At 42.0% G+C, this 24,050-nt stretch overlaps 1 protein-coding gene across 1 annotated transcript in view; it reads right to left on the bottom strand.

The window, feature by feature from the left end:
- The window catches only part of LOC131573579 (stabilin-2-like), a 72,633-nt gene that overhangs the window by 25,534 nt on the left and 23,049 nt on the right, over positions 1-24,050 (bottom strand). The window contains exons 17-36 of the mRNA XM_058827658.1: positions 23,587-23,667; positions 22,477-22,626; positions 17,216-17,302; positions 16,590-16,701; positions 15,202-15,382; positions 14,095-14,188; positions 13,750-13,908; positions 13,257-13,352; positions 12,426-12,521; positions 11,381-11,428; positions 8,669-8,805; positions 8,191-8,305; positions 7,280-7,357; positions 7,044-7,136; positions 6,805-6,912; positions 4,209-4,340; positions 3,120-3,245; positions 2,494-2,550; positions 1,204-1,299; positions 313-508 (exon numbers count right to left, since the gene is read on the bottom strand). Coding sequence (XP_058683641.1) covers positions 313-508; positions 1,204-1,299; positions 2,494-2,550; positions 3,120-3,245; positions 4,209-4,340; positions 6,805-6,912; positions 7,044-7,136; positions 7,280-7,357; positions 8,191-8,305; positions 8,669-8,805; positions 11,381-11,428; positions 12,426-12,521; positions 13,257-13,352; positions 13,750-13,908; positions 14,095-14,188; positions 15,202-15,382; positions 16,590-16,701; positions 17,216-17,302; positions 22,477-22,626; positions 23,587-23,667 — 2,242 coding nt within the window. The remainder of the gene's footprint in view (positions 1-312; positions 509-1,203; positions 1,300-2,493; positions 2,551-3,119; positions 3,246-4,208; positions 4,341-6,804; positions 6,913-7,043; positions 7,137-7,279; positions 7,358-8,190; positions 8,306-8,668; positions 8,806-11,380; positions 11,429-12,425; positions 12,522-13,256; positions 13,353-13,749; positions 13,909-14,094; positions 14,189-15,201; positions 15,383-16,589; positions 16,702-17,215; positions 17,303-22,476; positions 22,627-23,586; positions 23,668-24,050) is intronic.

Genomic DNA, 24,050 nt, shown 5'->3' with positions numbered 1-24,050 from the left:
TCTGAAACTGGATTTTAATGGGAAAGAATCAGTGAAAAATAGCAGTGCTAAAGAGGATTGTGCTTGCTGGATTATTTTCCAAACCTGTGGTGTGCCAACATGGAATACACTGTCTCCAGCCTAGGGATTAGAGGGAAAACACCATAAATGGGGGAAGAAAAGGGGTTAATGATGTTTTTAAGACTGGCCTATTACCTGGAAGTGCCGTATCTTTCTAGAATCTGGACTGAACACAGTTAGAAGATAAAAGAAGAAGGTTTGGATGCCTGATGAGGCTAGAAAGGCCCTGTGTGGCTGGGGGATGTGAGGTACCTTGGTCACAGCCGGGGCCGTATTTTCCCTCGCTGCAGCTCTCGCAGGCCGTGCCCGTGAAGCCCTCCTCGCACTGGCAGCTGCCGGTGCCATTGATGCCATCCAGGCACACACCGTTCCCGAAGCAGGCCTTCCCGGCTTTTCCTGGGCACGGCTGGCACTGCTGGCCGAAGAAACCCGCGCAGCACTCCCTGCTCTGGAAACCCAGAAATGCTGTGCTGACGGTCGGGGTGGTAGGCAGGGTTAAAGAGAGGTCTAGATTTTTACAAGGGGTTTTAGTGACAGGAAAAGGGGGAATGGCTTCAAACTAAGAGGGTGGGTTTATATTGGATGAGGAAGAAATGCTTTACTGTGGTGAGGCACTGGAACAGATTTCCCAGAGAAGTTATGGGGGGCCCCATGCCTGGAAGTTCAAGGCGAGGTTGTAGGGGGCTTTGAGCAACCTGGTCAAGGGGAGGATGTTTCTGCTCATGGCAGGGTGGTTGGAACTACATGATGCTTAAGGTCCCTTCCAACCCAAACAAGTCTTTGATTTTTGGCAGCACATCAGCTCTGCTGGTCTGTGACCACACTCCTCAATGTACCAGGACACAGGCTGACACCCCAAGTCCTTGGTGGGACCCAGGTGCTCTTCACCACCTCAGGGAGAGGTGGAGAACTGCTAGGGACAAGCACAGGGTTACCCTTCCCAAACCTGCGTTCCCTCTGCACCGTGTGGACCTCCCTGTGCTGCAGCTGTCATCAGTCTTTAGCCCTCTGCTGTGTCCAGAGTGAGGGTCAATAGATGTACTGCCAGGAGCTGCCTCGACATGCTCAGTGGGAATTAAGAGGAGGACGAAGCTCAGGGAAGGGGGTTCCTGGTTTTTACCACAATAGAAGCATTGAACTCACGATGATGGTTTTAGCACACTTGGGCTTGCACCCGATCTGGATGGTGTACAGTCTCATGTGGTTTTCTGTGAGGATGCAGTATTTCTTCTCCCCCACCTGAGCAAATATTGGAGAAACAGACACACTTCTGAATAATATTGGTCAGCTACTTTCATATGTGTTAAAAAATGGGACATTAACTTTATGCATGCTGTGCACTGACTCACATTTCATAATTAAAATGAAGGAAATACTTTTGGAAATCAAAATGAATTAGCTAAATAATTTCTAGTGAACATATGATCATTTTAACTCAGTGTCTTGTGGAGTTTTAAAGATGTCTAAAATTGCCTTTGCTCAGAACTGAACAGATTCTATTCAGAACTTTTACAAACTTTTTTTTCCCAATTTTTCACATTTTCTGATCTTTCTAATTCTTCCTGGAAAACTGAGGTATGAAATTGTGCAAGAGCAGCTGTTGAAATATTATTCTAGATCTGAACACAATTAGGGAAAGATCGTTTGCATTTGATCTCAGTATACACTTGTGAGGAGATTTAGACAAGAATCCATACAGCTGTTCATTGCAAAGAAATTTTAATGAATTTGAGTTTTACCCATGAGGACTTAAATTTGGTTCTGCCAGTCAAGTACTTTGATGAGGTGGATGGGACTTGATCTGCTTTAGAATACCATTACTGGCATAATTAATTAAAAAATAATAAATAATAAAGGAAAATATATTCATGTAGTCCCAGTGGAGAGGCTTTCACAGATAAATTAGGTACCAAGAAACTCTAAATATCTGCAGTTCTCATGTGCTAGACCTGGGCATGCAAAGTCTCTCTCATCTCCAAGTCTTCTTGTGACTATAATTTACAGCATATTGGTGGGGATGGATTGAGTTTGCCCTTCTGTACATCTCTGATTTGAAGGGCTCAAAGTTGGTTCTGTGATTTCTTCTGGAGCAGGCATACTCCAAACAACATTTAACTCCCCTAATTTTGCATGGTGGAAGTAAACTTTGCAGTTTTAGGAGTCTTAGTCGTTCTAGTGAATATGAGAAACTGACCTTGAAAAATAAAACTATCTTTAAGCTGCCCTTCTGCTACTTTGATCCCAGGTAGATTTTAAAAAAAATAAAACTCTGAGGTCAGAGTGGATTGAGTCTCATGACTAAAAGCGATATATGTAGCAGGCAGAGGTAAACACTACACCTTTTGTTGAAACTGAGACAATTATATTAAAAATAGGATTGAATGCATATATAGTCAGTTTTGATGTGGAAGAACCACAGAAAAAAGTACTTACTATTTCTTTTGTTCCTGGGGGACAACTTGATGGTTGTGAACAAATTCTGCACTTTTCCTTAAGCAACACAAATGGGAGGTAGTTAAAAGACTGCACAGAGCTTCAGGCAGGTTGTTTCATAGAAAAAGAATGATTTCCAGACATGTTTCTAAATCTAGTGCTTGAGGTACATTATCAGGATAACCTATTAGGTAAAGATAGTGAGGGAAGCTCTCCTGGTCAGCAAGGAAGAATATCCCTATGAGCACCTCTGTGGGGACAACCTTCCCCCAAGGGGAAGGAGGAAAGATCATTTGGTTCTTTTTATTTTCTCCTCTAAAGTCATGCTTCCCACTTTGTAAACAAGTGGTCTGGTTTACAAAGATGTATTAGAATTGTGCACTTCTAATATTATCTGAATATTAGAGCTCAGGAATGTCTTATTCTTGAGCTACTCTGATTATATTTTATCCAGGCTGCCAGAATGCCAGTTTCAGGACCAAAGTTGTCTTAAGAGATGCTAAAACTCTGGTGGGAATTTCCTTTGTGGAAAATGTGTGTGTATATCCTATACTTTTGAGCTTTGTTCAAAAGGCTGTAGGTCTCTCTGAGGGGCTTTAAGATTCTGTACGAACAGGACCACTTACAATGATCACGGTATTGTTGATATCACATCTGTTCTTCTGGATTTCCAGGACCTTTCCCAGTCCATGAATAATTCCTTTGTCTGTGGCAACGTTTGCATAGCTTATGGGAGCATCGTTTATATATAGCTGCAAAAGACATGCAATCAGTTAGAGAGCAGCAGAGGTGTTCCGTGTGCTAACCTGACCAGTCGGAGGTGGAAGAAAGAGAGAAATGCACAGGAATCACTTAAGGAAAACCAACAAAGGTAGTTAGCATCAGGCACTTGCTCATATTCCAGCTGCTGCATTTAACTCCTTCACTGCACTGGAGGGCATGGGATGATTTGTAGCCTGTTGAAATTTCTTAGCAACAGGGTTTGGCAGAGCAGCTTTTACCAAGGGGTGTAAAGGCTATGAAGAAGGAACCTAAGGTGTGCCAAAAGGTAGGTTTGCTGTGTCTGGGCGATGTGGGGCTTCAAGGAAACCCTCCCAGCAGCTGCCCTTTCAAGGAGGACTTTCATCATCTCAGTGCAACAAAGAGCAGGACTGAAATTCTGTGGGTGAGAAGCTTTCTGCCTTCCTTTGCCTATGCCCAGAGGGAGTTCTGGGACAGAGAAGGACCAAGTTCCCCTTGTCCTGGCCCTGTCTCTTAATCTTGCTGTGCCTGATTTTAACATGAGTGGTATTGAAAGGCAATTCATATTTGTTGCTCAGTGCTTTGAGCTGTTAGGATTGAAAGCAGAGTGAATCTGCAGAAAATAGGATTAATGTTTTATTATTGAGGGCAGGTTTTTAATAGCCCTTGGAAGTCAGATAAATGACTACTCTGGAATTCAGGCTTGTAGTTGCTAGAGACGGACACCTAAAATTCAATTCTAAATGTCAACAGCACAACTGAAATCAAATTCAATCAAAGATACCTTCAAGGGTGACCTTGAATTAAGCAGGTCTGAGACAGGCCTTGCATTTGAGTGACAGCTTTTGTGCTGTTGAGTCACAGGAGCTAATGAGGGATGCACAGCTCCTTTTGACTCCATGTCAGTTTATAGCTGAAGCTGAATTGTAAAAAGCAGGAAACCTGTTTCTCCCAGCAAGTGCAGACAGCAGTACCTGGCTGTTGTGGAGGAAGAACCCAACCTGGTAGGAGAACCCTAGCATGGTGTCCCTGTGCATGCCATTGTGCAGGTTGTTCTTCAGGAGCTTCTCATCCAGCACAACATGATAGCGGATTTGGCCTTCATCCTGCCAACACACAGTTGCATTCAGAGTTATGCAATAAAGAATGAAAGCTTCCTAGGGATAGCATTTCCCAAAGGGTTTAAGCCTGAATTTAAAGATAAACTTCTCCAGTAGGCAGGTTATTTCATATTTCCTCCTGTAGAGAGCCTGGATTTTTGCCACAATGAAAATGTTGTTGACTATGGTGGGTGAAAGACTATTGAACTGGGAGGACCAAGGTTTGCTTGAGCCTGTAGTGTGTTTCTGTCTATAGGGCTAGCTGCTGAATTCAAGGAAAAGTCAGATGATTTTTAGGGTTCATTTGATGGGTTCATAGGTTCATTTGACATGAAGGGATGCATATTCAAGGGTGTTTTTATAACCTTTTCCGTACCTATTCCTTATTCCTTTGGGAATCCCTGAATAACCTATAGGGGAATAAACTGTGGTGAATGTTTAGAGTAATTTTTGTTTCTATCTATCTATCTATCTATCTATCTATCTATCTATCTATCTATCTATCTATCTATCTATCTATCTACCTATCTCTCTTTTTAAATATTTATATTTATCTATATATAGATAAGGGCATCTTCAGTCAATAAAAAATGCTTTTAATTGCCTTTAATTGAAATGTTTTCTATGCCTGGTTGGTAGTATTCATATTTCATTGAAAAGTGATGAAGATACTCTCTATATATCAAATTTTTTGTGGGCTTTCCGAGGTTTCTGCATCTTGTTGTGAAGCAGAAGACTCCCAGAGCTCTCCCTGAGTAGGAGGAGGAAGCAGAAGCAGGATGTGTTGGTGAGAGGTTGACCAATGTGAGAGAAGCTGGGATGTTTGGAGCGCTTAGATGCTGCCTAGCCAACAGACAGTGCTGCTGCAACTTTGTCTTGGCAATAAAAGGTGCTTGTGCGAAATCCTGTTTTGCTCCCTGTCCCCTTGTTCAGAATGTCTGTGCTTCTCCTGCTCTTCTGCTCCTTCAAAAGTGTGTGAAAGCATGGAGCAGCTCCAGGATGTTAGATTTGTGATGTTGCCTGGCTGTGCCCACAGAGTGAGAGTGGCCTTGACATCTCTTAGGGCTGGTCTTGTTCCACAGATTTGGCAAAGGAATATTTGCAGATGAGAAAGTGGAAATTAAGGTAGAGCTGATCTCCATCAGTGTCCAGCCCTATTTCATCTCCTGACTTCGATGAATTTTAGGAAAAGCTAATGCTGATCCATCTTGATTTCTGGCTTTAGACATCTCGCCTCATCAGGCCAAGAAATGGGATCTTCTCCCTGTGCCAAACTTCCTTTTGCAGCAGAGTTCTCCCAAGGGTTTCACAAAGAGGTTAAGACTCAAGCAGACTTAATGTTATGGTTGTTTTTTTTCTTAGATTGCCACATCAGACAAGGTCTGGAGGATAGAAGAAAGACCTAGGAAACACTGCTGAGTAGTGGAAATGAAAATGATTTCTCTGTGTGTGTGTAATCCAGATCTACTGGGAATGATGTCCTATGTGTCTCTCAAAGTTTGTTATAAATTCTTCCTGCAGTGATGTGGAAATAATGATGTTGTGTCAAGAAACAACTAACACAGTCTTCAAAAGCCATTTGAGCAGATGGAGCTTGATGACTTGTGAGCATGGGACTTCTGCCACAGGTCTGCTGTTGGTAAATTATTTGGGATGAGTCATTTGAACCCTGTGCTTCTCAGCTTCCTGGCTGTAAATGGAGACCATGCAAGTAGGGATAGAGTGTGGCAGGGTAAATATTTCTGGAAGAAACAGGGAAGAATTAAAGCCATTGGGAAAATAATGGGTGAGGCTTCCTCTGCAAGGTGTGTGGCTCTTGATATGTGCAATCTATAAAACTGTTTCAAATTGGAGAAAAAATGAAGAAAGCTGCTGGGATGATGCAGAAAAAAGATAGCTTATCTTGGGAGGAAACCAGCAAGACTGAGAAGGGGGTTTGAACTTGTAAATATGTCAGGGTACAAATGCCAGAGAGAGAGTGTCACTGCAGCATTCCTGCAGGAATGACAAGGCCAGCATCTGGATAGTTTTAAGAAAGAGTCAGAATATTTTCTGGAATTATTAATGATGGGATATTAGTGATGTCAGGGGACTGGAGTTTGTTCACCTAAACTCATTTAGGTGTTTTTCCTGGTCATTCCTGCACTGATCTTCTTTACATTAAAAAACTCTCTTAAAATACCAAGCGAAAAAAAAACAAGTCTACTGACAGGATGTCTTGGAAATTGTCACCATGTTTTTAATCTAGAGAATGCCAAAACACAGAATAAATAGCTAGGATCTTCCAGCAAGTCAGGAAAATATAGGTAGATCCATCCCATTTCACCTTCTCTGGAGTTACAGACAAAACCAAACTAACTGGGTTCCTGGGAAACAAATCTCTTCCTATATCTGTGTCCTTGTAACCCATCCACTTGAAACAAAGATGAAACACTGAGCTGTTAGGACAAGCCTAGTGAGTAATACGTACCAGAGAAGCAGATTTCTTATCCTTTAGGTAATTTTCTATGGCATCATTACTTGGGGCAAAGACTGTGTATGTGTTTGCTGCTTCTATTTCGTTAGCCAGACTGTACTGCTGTTGTGAAACACATAAAAAAAAAAATACAAAAATCAGAACGACCACTGATAGTCTGACACTAGCCTGAAATGCAAAGCAGAGAGCTTCTTCTGTGCTGAAAACCTTGTGAAAAAGATGTGAAAGCTTACAATGATGTAGCCCCTGAAAATGGAGTAGTCGGGCATTTGCTCCAGGCGGGCCAGCAGCCTGGGCATGACAGCGCTGCGGAGCGGGGTCAGGACCTGCAAAGGAGAAGAAATCCCACATCAGTCACCTGCAGGGATCAGATGCAGGACAACGTGCTGTTCTGTGCACAGATTTTTCCACAAGAGGTTAATACTGCTTGTGGTGCAAAGGAGCAAATCCTTATCGATATATTGTATACCTTATCAATAACGTGAATGACCCCGTTTGTGGATGCGATGTCACTGGCCACAAAGTGAGCACCCTCGAGGGTTGGCTTCTGGAAAAGAGAGAGGAGAGAGGGTTTGCTTTTGAATTGTTGGGGTGGTGATGCCCAGCAGCTCATCCTGTGGATTTCCACACCCCCCCAAACACTTGCCCAGGGCTGCACCAATGGATTTCCACACCTTCCCAAACGCTTGCCCAGGGCTGCACCAGTGCAGCCCTCACACCAATTGGTACCAGAGGCTGGGTTGCCCTCAAGGAATCAGGCACAGGGCAGGGGACTTTCGGGCTCTTTGCTGCTCCCTGTGTGGAGACAGGAACATGGAAGTGAGGGAGCTCCCCTCTCTGTCAATAGGGATGAAGTACTTAAATGTGACTTGTGTATTTCCAGGAAATCCTCCTCAGAACATGGAATTTACCTAGTAAATAGGCTAAGGAGGAAGGGCTGTAACTTGTTATTTACCATTAAAAATACCCTCAGGGGGTTTAGGACTATCAAGTTGCATATGTGGCGACATGTGTTATCACTGCTTCCTCCTACTTTCCCAGTTCCCTAAACTAAGTTATTTGGTTTCCTTGATGCTCTTTGTCTTAATTTACACAGGCTGCTCCAGGCAAGGACTGCCCTCCTGCTTGCTTACAAGACTAAGTGTGGTCACTGGGGACATTACAAATAAATAACATTTTAGACAAATTTCAGTGATGTAAAGTGGTGGAGACAAGCTAATATTTCTCCCAGAGGGCCCAATATAATTGAACTATGCCTTTAATTTTATGTCATGTATTTAAAAAAATACATCTGTGTGGTTTTGTAATACAAGAAAGCTCAGTGGCAGTGATGGTCAGGGTTTGCTGTATGATACCACAGTGGTTTGCAGGTCATCTCACCCCATTTTCTCTAGACAAGCGTAGGAATTTGCTCTGCAGCGATGTTGGCAGCATGTCAGAGGACGACAAATTCTGGAAATCAGCAAAGCTGTAAGCTCCTGTCAGTACATGATACCTACAGAAAATTAACTGGATTTGAATGTTTTGTATTTTCTCTTTTTTCTTTTTCTTATTTCAGATAAATATGCTTAGTGCATCTAAAACTGCAGTTTTAAGCAGGAATTGCTTCTACAACACCTTGTTCAGCCATGTTTTGATCTTAGTTTGACCTTTAAACATTTCTGACCTAATATAAATGATCCTTTTTTTTCCAGTGGCCTTGTTACAGAGATTTATACCTCTGGAACTAGAAGGGGAATCCTATGCCCTTCCTTTAAAATCAAAATACCCCTCTTGCTCTAGGGGCTTCAAACCAAAGGCTTGTTTAGCACAAAAAGCAGTTAATTAAAAAAGCCAAACCCCCAAACATTTAACGTACTTAAGGAGAGTTGGAATGTTACTTTTTGACATCCAAAAGGCTTTCTCATCTTCATCCATGTTTTCAATTGCTTTCAGAGAAGGCACAAGGACAGTTAGGTTTGAGGTGGTGGACAGCACCGAGTTTATCTTGGCCTCCTGCATGGAAGTAAAGAGGGTAAAATAATTCATTCTAAGGATGGTCTATAAATAGTAGCTGGTGACATTTCAAGCAAGGTGGAGTATGTGACATGCTTTGTGACCAGCCTGGAAAGGAAAAAAATTATTATACTGAGCAATGACTTGAACAATAGCACTTAGGACTCTACAAACATGGTAAACGGGTGTCTATTTTTTACAGAACAGATTGCCAGCATTTAAAGGGCAGAAATAATGTTCAGGTGAGAATTGCTTTTTATTATAACACACATAACTTGACCCCCACAGAAGTTAGCCTGTCTCATAGGTTTTGTATTATGCATTTGAATGTTAAAAATATATATAGTGGTGATAAATGGGGGTGATAAATGCTAGTGGTTACTGATAAATTCAAATAACTTGCTCTTACAGAGCACTTCATGCTATTTAATAGCTAGAAGGACTATGAACCATGATATAAGAAACTCCCATGACACAATGTTCCTGTTTGGAAGAAGGCTATTTAATGTGGCTGGGATTTTTTTCAAGATGTCCAAGGGTTATTTGTGCCCACTAGCACTGCAGTGGAGCTTGCTGCTGACAGCTCTAATTTTAGATGGGGGTTGTGAGATCTGTAGCATGCATGAATTAATTAATCTTCCATGTTTTTATCTGCCTTAAGGATGGAAAGAGTCTTCACTGGAGAGTATTTTTCTATTTGTGTGGAATTTTTTTTTTTTTAGTAAAAAATGGAAAGCTAAATATTTACATGTGATCTTGCTGAAGATGGGATTCTCCAAGCTTTTCACAAGCTCCACAACTTGCCATTTTTGATACTGCAAAACTTGAGGGAGCAGTATGAGCTTAGGTTCTACCTTTTTGCAGCTGGTATGCTGCCTGGAAGCTGGCTTGTTTTGGATAGTCCTTCATTACCCATATTGGGTTTTAAGCCAAAAAGGGAATCAGCTCCCTTAAATAGCTGGGAATTTTGTCCCTGTAAAGATCATTCTTCTTTCTAGCCATCATTCCTATCACCTTCCAAATATTTAAATATAGAAAGGGCAACAAACCTCTCCTTCTCATTCTTCCTGACCAGCAAGAAAAATATTTGGTTTTAAGAAGTGGTAAACATCACATTCCTGCTCAAGTACTAAGTTAAAAACCCACAGATGGATATGCCTCCCTATTTTGCTCATGTTTGTAGTTACTGATATTTATTTCAAGTGATAGCATTTCTCTGAAGTGTAGCAGAAATTTCCACATCTGTTTCAATAGATTATACAGACTCTTCCCTCTGATTTGCTCCCTCATTATCTAAAGAGCACATTAGCAGGTGAACAGCGTTTCCTATTGTGCCCATTTCTTGAAATCCTTCAGTTTCTCTGTGCAGTGTCCAGTGCCACAGTCTGAGCTCAGGGCCAGGCAGACAGCTGACTTGAATTAACTACATTGAGCTCCCTCAAGAAGCTCCCTGAGGTGTTCCTTGCAATTAAGTGCTTTGATGATCCCCAAGCCATCCGACTTTGAAAAGCCTTAAAGAACTAATGTGCTGCAACTTCTGCTTCTGATCCTATTCATGAACACATCACATGTCCTTTTCTTGTTCACTGTGTATTTGCTGTACACTCCTTACATTTAGGTTTTAAACACTTTGTGGGAGCAACTGGTTTTGGTCTTTATTCATAAAGTTCCAATCACAGTGGATGTTACTGATATTACTGCTGCTCCAGTAATAAATGATAGCACGTGAAAATAGAAAGTAGGTTTGGACAACCAGTGTATCCAGCACTTTGAGGTTTAAAACCAAATTTAGTGTTTATTCCATAATCTGGAGCCAAAGAAGTTAATCTCTTTCCCCACTGAGGTTGTTCAACCTGGAGAAAAAATACTCCAGGGAGACCTTTTGTGGCCTTTCAGGGAGCTTGTAAGAAAGATGGGGGAGACTTTTTAGCAGGACCTTTTCCAAAAGGAAAAGAGATAATGGTTCTAAACTGAATAAGAGTGGATTTACATTAGTTATAAGAAAAGTTTTTTCTATGATTCTGTTTCCTGCACCTCAGCCAGGCCTGCACAGACTGATTTCTTTTCCTGTTCTCTTGCTGTGGCAGCAACACATTGTCCAGCCATACACTTGCATTTTCCTGCCAAGGGACATGGAAATGAGGGATAAGACATTGTCTTCCCTTCCCACTTGCCACTTTGTTGAATGAGAGAAGCTGAAAAAGACACCTGGGGTCATGTTCAGTCGCTGCTCTCACCCTGCTGCTGGTCATCTGGGCTGCAACTTGTGTTTTCATGCTAAACTAGTCAAGGCTTATGTAGCTCCCTGCCTCAGAGAGCACTAGCTCTGCTGCTTGTGGAGATTCCTTACTTGCTGAATTTGGGTTTAGAAGTTGTTCTTCAGGCAGAAATAGGGAGCCAGATGATTAGCCCCTCCACAACTGGTGGGAAAGGCACCCTGATGTCTCTCCAGGTCTTCAGCTTCCTCGCTCTGATGGAAATATTGCTGTGAGGTTCCCATTTCTAAACTCTACAAGGCTCATGTATTTCTGCAAACTTGAACATTCTAAAGAAATCAGCCATGAAGGGTACTTACATTAACCCATTGGTTAAAAGCAGCTGCTTCTGACAGAGTGGATAACTCCTGATTAGAAAGAAAAGAGATCAGTGAGTTTATAAGCCATAATTAGCTATACCAAAGTGCTCTTGACTATGGTGCAAACCACCGTGTCTGGCCTGGCTGAAGTGACATAGAAGAGGAAGTTATCATTGTGTGTGTGAAAAGGGATGGCATTAATGTTTTTTTTTAATAGTGACACTTTCTGGTAATGGAAATGGTGAGTTACCAATTCTTGAAAATCAGGCCATGGATTGCTTAGGTGTGTACCTGGTAAGTATTTTGTACTGATCCCAGGCTAAGCATTCATTTCCTGTGATGTTAAACTTAATTCTTCTCTTAACTCCATGCAAAATTGATTGAAGTATATGTTGTTTTAGCTGATATTTGTACAACAGCTTTCACATCACCCAGCCCTTATTCTGCCACGGTACTTAGAACAGAGATAGATGATAGTATAAGCAGGGGTGGCAGATAGTGCTGAGAGCCATGTAAGATTATTGCCAGGAGCTGAGACTGAGGGCACTTTCTTTTTTTCTGTGCTGTTAAATGCATATTTATTTCACCAATTGACTTGCTTTGATTTTATCTGTCTGTGGGTCAGCACAGTTGGTTTCAACATGATAAATTGATCATTTCCACTGAGAGAGGCTGCAGGGCAGAACTTCAGAAGCACTGACTGCTTGGTGCTCCCAGCTGGGAGGTGAGTGCTTAGAACTTCTGCAGGTCTGGGCTCTGGGATTGGCATTTTTCAACTTGTTTTCAATTTCAAATTTTCAATTGGTTTGGAGGCAGAAATATGCTCTGCTCCCTTAGGCCCCTTTCCAAGCTGTGTTTTTAAACACAACAGATCATTTATCAATCAGGCAAGCGGCTCCCACTGGAATGCTCTTTGCAGGGATCACTGATGGGATTCATATTTTTCTGTCTGTGTATAAAGGCTTTGCTATTCTCTCTGGGTAAGATCCAGTGTGAGACCTGTGCAGCAGGTCCTGTGCCCAGTGGGAGTGACCCCATTACTTACATCTGCAGCGTTTCCATAGCATATCCTACCGTCCCCCTCGTAGCCCTTTGGGCACACACACTCCCAGCCATGAGAAGACTCAAACTGACAAGTTGCCTTTAAACCAGAAGGAGAGAGAATTTGTCAAATAATCAGGAGACCACTCCAGCAAGGATGGCCCTTTAAGCCTCTTACTAGGATCTGTTCATATACAAGCATAAATTTACAAAGGACTTTTTTACCATCTTCCATGGATGTTCTCACCTTCCTGTAGGACACAGTCCATCAGCCCACACTACCTCCCTCCCCTACCCACCATGCACTATGTCTGTAGGAATCTAAACCCTTGCTCCACCTTTTCTGGTTTCCTCTCTACATATTCTGGGCCCTATTCTTTCACTTGAATGATCCATCCTCTGCTGCCCAGAGCTCCTCACCTCAGCTCTGTCCCTGTGCCCCACCTGAGGCTGGGACTGCAGGGCACAGCAGAGCATGTGCAGCCACTGATAAAGCTGATAGATGCCTGGTAGAGATGTTTGACTTGGGTAAATATCCCAACAGGATAGTGCATCCATGTTGTAATTGCTGGTAGAAAAACAGCATTTATTTATTCCAGGTTCAGGATAATCCCTGTACTGGCAGATTTGGGAGCAGCCCTTGCAGTCTATCCTCAACTCATGTACCATACTGATGTGGTTCACACAGTTTTTGGTGCTTGTAGAACTGGTTGGAAAGGGCTTTCTCAAAAAGAAATTGCAGGCTTGAAATGGGAAATAAATTCTATGGTGTGCGCAGGAGGCGAGGTGTGATATGTATCTGAACACTTTGTTCAGGGAATGATTAATTACTCACCAGATGATGGCATTTTCCATTTTGTTCCAGGCACGAGTTTATGAGTGTGCATTCAATTCCATTCCCTTGAAATCCATCCTTACACTTACAGTCATTCTGTCATTTCAATAAAACACGACAATTCATTAAAAGGATTAAAATAGTGTGCATATTCTAGACATGGTGAATTAGTTTCTCTGTGTTTCTGTAGCTTAGCATTGACTTCAGTGGAATGACACTGACTAATATCTGCAGCAGACCTTTATACTGACATCTACTAATGTGCCTTCTAAAAATGTGTTTGCTGTCAGAGCACCACCACATAGAAAGGAGGGAGCACTGGGACTGGAATTTCAGGAGACTGTTTTGGGTAGAGAGCACCATGTGGAAATAACATTGTGGCTGTGAGGGAGAGGAGGCTTTGGGGAAGAAGGCAGGGTAGGGACCCCAAGCTCTGGCAGAGGAAAATGGTTGAGGACATGCACTGAAGGTGACATAGAATGGGAGGACCTACCTGACCTGGCCCAATGTATATGCAGGTGGCATTCTCGTGGCACCGTGCCGTGGTGGGCAGCAGGCAGTTGTTGATGGCTGAGCAGTCCCTTCCATCTCCTGTCCATCCTGCCTGGCAAATGCACCTGTGCTCCCCTGGGCCTGTCTGAACACACTCAGCCTAGGGGAAGATGCAGAGGCAGCTATTCAGGACTCATCTGGCTTTAGCCATAAGGCTTGTCTAAGCTCTGTAGTGATATCTGGGGAGACAGCCTGGAGCTCCAATGAAAACTGTGACTCTTCTGCAGAAGTTTCTGGCCAAACACTCCTCTTTGCTCACCTTTCAGAGGGAAAAGGACATACTTACATTGATATTGCAGCCACCAGGGTTTAAAACAGCACAAGGATCAACTTTGCTGCAGCTCAAGCCGTCTCCCTCATAGCCAGGTTTGCAAACACAGCTACAGAGACAAGAGGAGGAAGGAGGCATTACACGTGACAGGACAGCTCTAAAGTACAGTGATTGTTTTCCACTGTAACATGCTATTTATAGGCAGCTTAAAAATGGTAACCTTGGATTCGTGATGTAAGTAGCTCAAGTGTGTACACTACGCTTTCTAAAATATTGACTGGGTTAATTGAGCCAAATCAGGGATCCATTCTGCATATGAGATGGGGAGTGAAATTAATTCCAAGCTAATGTTATCATTGTAAAGTTGAGCTAACAGCTCTGAAATATTTATGGTCTGGCTATACTTGCTCTCAGTGATACAGAAGATGGCTCTCTCCCTGAAATGTGTGCAAGACAATGAGCCCCCCCTGTTTCCCTGGGTCCCTCCCCAGGATTAACCTATATTGGAGGGAATTACTTAAGCACTCAGGTTCTGCAGCATCCCCCACTGTGCTTTGTCGTGACTCATTATGGATACACTGCGGCAAGAGGCAAACCTGCTGCATGTGACCGTGAGCGTGAGGAAAGTGCAGGGCAGCTGAAGCTGCAGCAGAGTTTTGTGACCAGTCCTGGCAGGACTGGGGAACCTGTGCTGAAGTCTGTGGTGCTGTGGTGTGCAAAACTTATCTGAGCTGACCACAGAGAGATATCGATCCTCAAACCGCTGAGAATTTCATTCTTTCTCAGCAAGGCTTAAACTCCTAAATCACTAAGGAGTGGTTAGAAACAAGAGCTTCCTAAAAGCCTCTGTAGATGCTGGTAGGAAGGGAAGCTTTCAATCAAGGGTCAGATCTGAATGCAACTATCCTTCAGTGTAAAATATATAAGGTACAGGGTATTGAAAATGCGTAATTATTATCTTGCAACTCAAGGCTGACGTGGTGCATGCTTATGCTTATTTGCTGCATAGCAGGATTGCAGTGGCTGCTGTCTGTGCACTGCTGCCAGGGACTGTTTCAGTCAGGCAAACGGGAAGGAGCTGCAGCACAGTGAATTTTAATTTGATGCAAGTTACTGACTTACCTCACTGTGCCATCGCTAAGCTGACAGTCTGCATGCACGTGGCAGAGCTGTAGGGAGGGCTCACAGGGAACAATCTGCTCCTCACAGAGTTTCCCTGTGTACCCAGTTCTGCAGGATCCAGGAAGACAGGTCCCATCACTGTCTATTCGGTTATCACACTTGCCATGAATGCAGAGGCACTCTACCAGAGATAAATTACAATTTGCAGTTCCATAGTGGAAAAAAACATTTATCCTTACATAACATTTCTTATGAATCAGCTCTTCCTATTTTCTTCAAGAAGCTAAATTTTTGTATTTTTTAATCTTACTTTGATGGGGGACTTGTTTGTTAATCATAGCCATGCCTTTTCAGGTGTGTTTTATGGGTAACTCTATAAAACCTGCTGTATTTTTACACTTCTCTTATAAATGAATTTCAAAGTGCTTCAGAGAAGTAGGAACAAAATGCTATGTCCTAGACTATTAAAGTGATTGATTGCATGACTTTTGCTGTGACAGGGTAAGCCTTTAAGCATTGAGCCCACAGATCCTACAGATTGCACAGTGCTGGGTACACAGAGCATCAGCACAGACCTACCAGCACTTTGCTAGAACTGGTGGATTGGTGCTACTGGAGGCACAGCAATGTGCCCAAAAGACACAGCAGGAAAGCTTTGTGCATTCCAAAGAAGTGCCAGTGGTGACTAGTAAAGCAAACACTTAATACTTTGGTGGGACTGGAGTTTAGGAATAATCACCATTCCTTATGGGAGTTGTGTCTCAGCTTTTGTCCATGTACCTCTGAACCCTCAAGTGAGCTCTGCTTCATGAATGGCAGGCTATTTCATAACAAAGAAGACTAAAAATGATTTTGTAGATGAAGAATGTATATATGTTTGACGTTGTATATGCTGTAGACTCTCAAAGGTATTATGGTTTGGCTCAGTAGGATTAAATCTATCAGTGCAGAACTATAAACTATAAATTAGATCAGAAATTATTCAGTAGGGATAGTTAAGTGGCCTAAATATGACTTGTTTATAGATCTAGTTGTTCTTAGATTAGTTATGCTTGTCATTGCAGGCAGAATCTGTTCTGTTGTGGGCAATAGCAGATGGGAACAGAATAGGAAAGATTTTCTTTTTAATTACTTGTGTGAGTGAGACAGAAATAAAAAAGAACAATAAATTAGTATAAAACGAGCTATGCCCCCTGCAAAAAGTCATTTAGAGTATTTACACAGACCCTGGCCTTATGATGTGTCTCTTTGAAATAGGAAATGAAAATACCCCAGGAACATCTTGCTCATCCTCCACAGGGACAACCAGTTAACTCCTACCTGAACACCACTAGGGTCCAAAAGAAACAGCCCACACTCTTGTGCTGAGGCTGTAGAGCTGCACTTACCTTTGTCACAATGAGGTCCATATTTGCCAGGGTCTGAGCAGAACTGGCAGCTCAAGCCTTGAAATGCCTCAGAGCAAACACAAGTGCCATTTCCATCCAGGCCATCCATACACTGTCATATGGAAGGGAGATGATTGTTATGTATGAATTCAAGCAAATCTTTACCCTAGAAAAGGGACTACATGCCTGTTCATATTTTGTGACTGACAGACTCTGAGGAAGAACCCCAGTTTTGCTGAAAAAGTTTAAAAGAAAAACTTTCCTTATGCTTTTTCTTTGCTGCTATATATTCTACCTTTCTTTACAGTTTTTATGTGAGAATAGTGAGCTGTGTCATTACACTGTGCTGTGCAAATTAAAAGCATGAGAATGGGCCACTCAGCCTTGTCTGTATGCTGTGTGTTGGAACCCTAGAAATCTTTGGACATCTGAGAGGTGACAGATTCATTTTCCCTCCTACCTATAATTGACCCTGAAATTCATGGCCATCACTGGACACAGATGAAGGGAGCACCCCTTGTGGAGCCCAAAATTCCTGCTGGGCAGAGATGCTCCAGGGACTTTTGGGACACAGCTCGTCTTTCCCCACCCTTGGAGTGCAGGGTGCTGCTGGATGCTCTGCTTACCTGCCCGTTTCCAGAGCAGGGTTTGGAGAAACCTCCTGGACACGGTCTGCAGTCAGGGCCAAAGAAGCCTTTGCAACACTTTGGTTCCTGCAAAATAAAGAAAATAAAGAAAATATCTGTTTTTCAGTGCTTTAGGGCAGAGTCAGTGCACAAAGACCAAGTCTTTATTGTGTTTTGGTCCTCTGGGAAGGCCCATAGGGATAACTCTCTGAAAAGCCTTGTGTTGAACCAGAACCAGCCCCGCAATGGCCTCGTTAAAAACCAGGAGGGGTGTTGACAGCTCAGTAAGGGGATTCACAGACCACCAGCTATTGCCCTTGTTCTTATCACTCAGTGTTTGAAATCCCCATCCTGTCCCCACTTACAAACATGCCAGTGGGTATCTGCTCATATTGTGTGCAGTGTCATATTTGCCAGTGGGAGTACAGTGGAATTGGGCTGCAGGCAGTCTCCTTGGATTCTGAGATCAGGAACCTCAGGATATTTCACCCCAGGAAGATGCTGTGACAGCCAGATGTGCTGCTTTGATCCTTCTTCCCCTCTGCATCAGGGTGGGATTTAGCTACCATTCAGCTCTGAATGGTCTTTTCAGTCATATCTGTTGTTTTATTTGTGAAATGGCTTCTTGATCCATTTATTTATAAAGAGAGAGTGTATTAGAAAAGACTCATTTGCATGTGTGATTCCAGAGAACTAGGAATTAGCAGAAGGCTTACAAAGCTTACATTTTTTAGGCTTATCTGCCTGTCACTAAGTGGTGCTCATGAAGTGCAGAAGCCCCAGAAGCCAGAAGGGTGTAAGAACTTCTCAGAGGCTAATGGCTTCTGCAAGAGTTAGACTTCCCAAGCAGTAGTTGAGGTGTGGTTCTCATGAATATTTCCCACTCATTGTTATCCAATATCATGGGCAGTCCTGTGACAGGAGTGGCTGGGACCAGGAGAGGATGAGCTGTCCTGTTCTTCATGGGTGAAGCTGTATGGGAAAATGAATTCACCTGGGCTTGGAGCCTTGTGTGAAAACTCCTGCATGGCACAGTGTGAGTCGGCTGTTGTCAATAACATGACAGCTAATCTGGATTTTCCCTGATATTTAGCTCTGAGATCTACACTAGCTCCTCTCAGCCTGGTGTTGAAGTGCATGGAAACTACATGGACATGCCCAAACATCTCTCAGCTGCAAAAGGAAAGTTCACCCTATATAAGGCAATATTTTGGGAAACTTTTACATACTTTTCCTTCAGGAGCTGTAATACTATAGTTTTGCTGTTATATTGCAATGTCCTGGGGTGACTTTATGACTCCAGGCTCTTGCAAAACTGTTTTTTTAAGAGGATGGGCATTCAATAATGAACTTCTGTTTTGACAAAGGCTGGAACATGCACAAAAGGGAAGCTTTAGTATTTCTAAGCTACGCAGAGTTCTGTGATACAGTCTTAATATCACAGCATAATTTACCTGGAGAACAAAAATCACCTTACTGGTATTGCATTTTAAAATTTTATTAAATCATCTATTTTTCACGATATGAACTTTCTTTTCGTTGTATTCTGACTACTGATTTACAGGACTACTATCAGTGAATTTTTATAAAATGGGGAATAACATTCTCATGGTAGCTAGACTTGAATTTTGTATGCAGAGAAATATGCAGCTAAATTTTCATCTCTTAGATACAAAGCAGATGGGAGAACTTCAATCCTTCCTGAACCTGCGTCTGCAGACTGTTACTTCAGGGAGGATGCTTAATCAAAAGGAAACTTTTAACAGATGTGAGGTCTATTTTAAACATATTCGTTTCATTAACTCTCAAAGAATTGTCATAGTGATTCTCATTCCTCACATCTCTCTGCTGAAATAGGACCTGAGACACAAGTAAGAGCTTCTAGGAAGTATACAGGGAGTTTTGCAACAGCAAACAAAATAATGCTGAAATTATCAGATGATTCAGTCATTGCCAAAAAGAGGTGAAAGTACCATCTCTACTTGTATTTTTATGCAGTCTCCATATGTGGTCCTTTTGCTCTCTATATTGGCAGAGCAATAACCAAAATATGGGCATGCCTTCCCCCTGTGCCTTTTGTACAACTGGGGAGTCTGCTGGGAAATGTCACTTAGGATGGGCTGTGCATCCTGGGGACAGGGAGCCAGTGCATGTTGTAAACAGCCTGCACACACACCCTAGAAGGAAACAATAGGGACAGGGATTTGAAAAGGCATTATACCAACTGCTGAGATACATACTTATGAATGGCATACCCTGTAAATTTTAAGTACCTCTGTTTTATGACTTCTAAGTGTTACAGCATGAATCTGGAACCAAAGGGCAGCACCAGCAGTATTTCTGCTGGCTCTGATTTTTGAAGAATGGTTCTTCATTTCCACCTTCTCCTTTGTTTCCCCATTTTTCCTTCCCTCACTCCCTTCTTTTAATGAAGCTTCCTTGACAGAAGAAAACAAGGACATGAATGCACTGCTGTCCTCTACTCGACTCAGTATAAATGAGTTAATTAATATTGTCTGAGAATTTAGTGAAGTCTACACATTTAACTTCTGTGAGAATATTTTATTTCTTCCTGGAAAACGATGGATTAGTTGAGTCTAGAATGCAGGCACTGTGAACACAAATTTGTCTTGTGTATAGGTGGCAAAGAGAAAAATATTCTTTGCTTCCAAATCCTAGATCCTGTACTCCATTAAGATCCAGTGGTACATAGATATATTTTTGTTTTCATCCTTTGGTTGCTTTTCCTGGCTAGCTAATTTATCATCACGTGGTGGTGACAGAGGCTGGCAATTACATTACTGAGGAGATATAAACTCCATTGGCAGTTTTAAAGGTGAATCCTCTACAAGCTCTACATGCAGTAACTTCAGAGAGGTTGAAACTTTCAGAGTGTGGATATGGAGTTTGTCAAAGCTATTGTCCTTGTGACTATTAATGTCTTGTTTTTCAATCAAGTTAGCAGAAATCCTAGAGTCACACCCAATGTGTTACGTGCCTCTGTTTTGTAGCCATTGAACAGGAGACCATAAACCTGAATTATGTCATTTCTCCCACAGATTTATCACTGAAGCTGTGGGGAAAGAATCAGGTACTGGTTTGGATTTAGCAGTCCCTCATGTCTCTAAGACTTAAAGGAATAAAGAACCAGACTTACAAAAGTATTCATGCAGCAAATAGCTGAGGTACCAACACCACTCCTATTTTAAAATCTGTGGGTCAGATATATATATATTTTGGCGAATACATTTAGATGTTATAAAAGCTCTTTTTCAAGCTTCATAATCATGTCTGAAGCTGACATAAAGTCTGGCCTTTGTCTGAAAATTCGTGTAATTGTGCTTTTGCCCCTTTAGAACATAAAAATCTGGCTGATTGTTGTGGGCAAAGTTTTCCTCTGTTGGTGCTGCTCTTCCTGCTGCTCAGTGCCACTTAGTGTCACCTACTCAGTCCCCTTCTCCCCCTGGAATGGTCCCAGCCACATGCACCTGCTCCCTCCTTTTCCTGAGAGTGCAGTCTGGTCTCTCTCTTCTGCCACGGCCCAGTGGAGGACAGAGAAAAGAGTCTGCACATCCAGGCAAGGTCAGATCTGCCTGTTTTCAGTAGCAGATTGACACACTGCCTTCACACTGAAGTAGTTGGAGCACAGAGATATATTCCCATCAAATCTGCCATGGGGGTGATGGTCTCTGGGGGAAAGGGGAGCAGGGAGTTGGGGTCAGCTGCTCCTTCAGTGCTCTGAGCACCACTTGTCAGAGATCATCACATCTGGCCGTGGTCCACACATCAGGCAGCTACTGAGCACCTGCTGTCCCTTCTGTGCTCTTTGTGACATTAAGAATAAGCCCTGCTTTCCTTCAGCTAGGCTCAGCTGCAGCTTTCAGCATTTGGGTATGGTTACACAGATAAGTATGCATTTGCCCAATGGTTTCATCTTTAGGGATGCAAAGTTCTTGTACATGTGTAGATCTACTGGTTCCTACAAGGTTTGTGTCCTTTAACTCTTTAAATACAAGTAGTATTTATTAAGTGGTGTTACTCCTGTTTTCTGAGAGTGATGGAAATGCTTGGTGCAGAGTAAAAACTGCAAAATTTCTCAAGATTGTGTTTTCACTGTTAGCAGTGCTCTGCTTAAATAATGGAATATATAACTATATTTTTAGCTATGCATTAAGATTTCAAGGCTGACAGAAGTGCCTGACTTAAATTTGGGGAATAATTTTTGTGACCAACAGTGTTTGTTTTGTCTTTAAATTAGTTTTTGTCTGTTTCTTTAGGATCAATTGATGTTGTAAATAATTTTTAGGTAGGTTTTTGGTAAGGAATTTGAATTACTGCAATGTTCTGGGTGTGGATTGCTTTTTGCATCAGAGATTGCTGCTTGGAGCTTTGCCTGGCTTATGACTATATAGCAAGTATAGCACTTTGTAGTTACTGCCAGAGGTAATAGATCTTTACTGCCAGTGTTTTCTTCATTACAGTTTGATGCTGTCCAGCTCTGCTGGGAACCTCTTTCCAGGCTGTGGTTCTGGACTGCTGTAAGCTGAGACATTAAATGTTTTCCTTTTGTACCGGAACTGTTACTGGCCCAGATATGGGCTTGAACATGGTCCAGAGGCAGCTCACTGGAGCTGTGCTTGCTCCAAGTGAAAAGTTTGGTCTGACATTCAGCCCTCTTACCAGAAACAGCATCTGAATGTTACCAAGTAAAGGCCTGGACTGTGTAACCTAAGTAAGCAAGGTTTGTCAAAATCCACCCTTTTAAACAGGAACAGTTTTGTTTCTGGAGGAAAGCAGGGCTAGGGGAATTTGTGGCTGCTGAAAATAACGTATTTCTAATATACAAATATAAAATTATTATGTAAATATTTTAATTTTCTGTTTCCTTTCCCTGCATATTTAATAGAGATGAAAATATTGATCTGGAGTAGTTTGCCCTGAGAACATGACATGTGTAAATTCCCATGTACCATTCCCATCCCCATTGTATACACAGATGGGACTCAGGAACTGGAGGAAAGAGTTGGACTGGAAAGACAAAGGGTATTTCAAAGGGGTAATGCAACAGCTTAACATTTTTTACAATGGTATAGGATGTGTTCATATGAGTTCCCTGTTTGCAGTACTGCTAGGCTGGTGGCCACTTTTATTATTTTATCATTTCCAAAAAATACCTGTTTCAAATGGATGATAAGATGATAAGAGGAAGCTGGAATGCTTTGTAGGGAAAAGTTGGAGATACACATTCATGTTTCTCTTACCTTTGTGACCTGACTTGTCTCCTCACACCAATGTGGTAAGATTGGAACAATTGTGGGTGGGATGAGAACGCCCTCAAGGGTATAAATGCGACCATTTTTTGCAACAATATCTATTTCTTCCATTTTTTCTCCACTCACCAAGACTTGTCCCTATGAAGCAACAAATTATTATCAATAATAAAGTGTTTTTAAGTCCTCAAATTCTGATTTAAGTTTAAATGTTGAAAATTACTTTCTAGTCATGCTTCTTTTGAATTTGCTATCTAATTTTTATTATGCTTGTTTATGCAAGAAGCACACATATATTGTGTATGTTTTTGAATATTGGTCTTCAGCAGAGGTATCTGAAGTTTTTCCATGTATCTGCCCTGTCAGCCTCTGGAACTGGTGAATAACAGACTGGCCAAAATGAGAAGACTGCTGATAACTTCAGGCACTGATTTCAGTGGGTTTAAGCATGCCTTGGTGTTCCCTCTGACAGAGGAGGGGGGAAGTGAGTGACAATCTGGGATCTATCCAAATTCACAGGAGAGAAGAAAAAAAGCATTCTTTCAGCATTTACTCCTGCAGCTGCTCTGCCCTTACAAGAATTTTTATAGGTGCATCTCCACTCCAGAAGAGAAGGAAGTTAACCTAACAGATCAGTTTGGTTTTGCACAAGCACTGATAAATTAACACTTTAAAAAATGTGTTCACTAGGTACATCACAATCAGAGACTAGAATATTAAAGAGAGAAAAATAATATTTTTGTGTGCACTGATAAGTGTTTAAAATTACTAAAATATGTTACAGAATGATTTAAAATATTTTTAATAGATTTTATTTTTGTTTTTAAATAAGGCAGAGCATGAACAAAGATCATTCCTGGACTGTGGATAATCATAAGGACAAAACCCCTATAGAATGGGGGTTATATACCACTCATTGGCTCTGCATCCTTTATAATATTAATGCTGACAGTAGGTGGGAATGAAAAGTTGAAAATTCCTGCCTCATTCTAGCAAGAAATTCCTCTGCTAATGCCTCTCCTTATCCCATTTTTTATTCTCCCTGCATGCAAAGTTGCCTTGATCAGAGTGAGCTGCTCACAGGTGAGGGCTGTGACTTACAGTGCTGGTCCTGTTAAAGTGAATGAACTGCTTTGCCATGGTCCTGATGTGCTCTATTGAGACAAGGCTGGCAACCTCTAGCTGAAATGAATACAAATAGGTTGAGAGAAGTGTAATATCATTACTCTTTTCAAATCCAGACAGATTTCACAAGAAAGACTTTCTTCGGGGCGTGAAAATTATTATCAATGTGGTCAGCCTTGCAGTGACTAACCAGCTTGTGTAACAAAGTTAGTGTCATTACATCATGACTGAGCTTGCTGGTTCTTGCATTGTGAGAACCTTATTGTTCAAAAGAATATGAATTTTTCTTCCAATTATAACAATCAGTCTAATTAAAGTTAATACTTCTCTCTAAAAATAGCCCTGTGGTGGTGCTGGTACCATGACACATGTACATGGTACTTCATGTTGCCTCTGTTCCCTCTGATCCCACTCTCTGTGCTGGGAGTGACCACGCCAGA

Source organism: Poecile atricapillus, chromosome Z (genome assembly GCF_030490865.1).
Source record: "Poecile atricapillus isolate bPoeAtr1 chromosome Z, bPoeAtr1.hap1, whole genome shotgun sequence".
Lineage (NCBI taxonomy): Eukaryota > Metazoa > Chordata > Aves > Passeriformes > Paridae > Poecile > Poecile atricapillus.
Note: the sequence above shows the minus strand (reverse complement) of the source record. Positions and strands in the feature narration are given on the sequence as shown.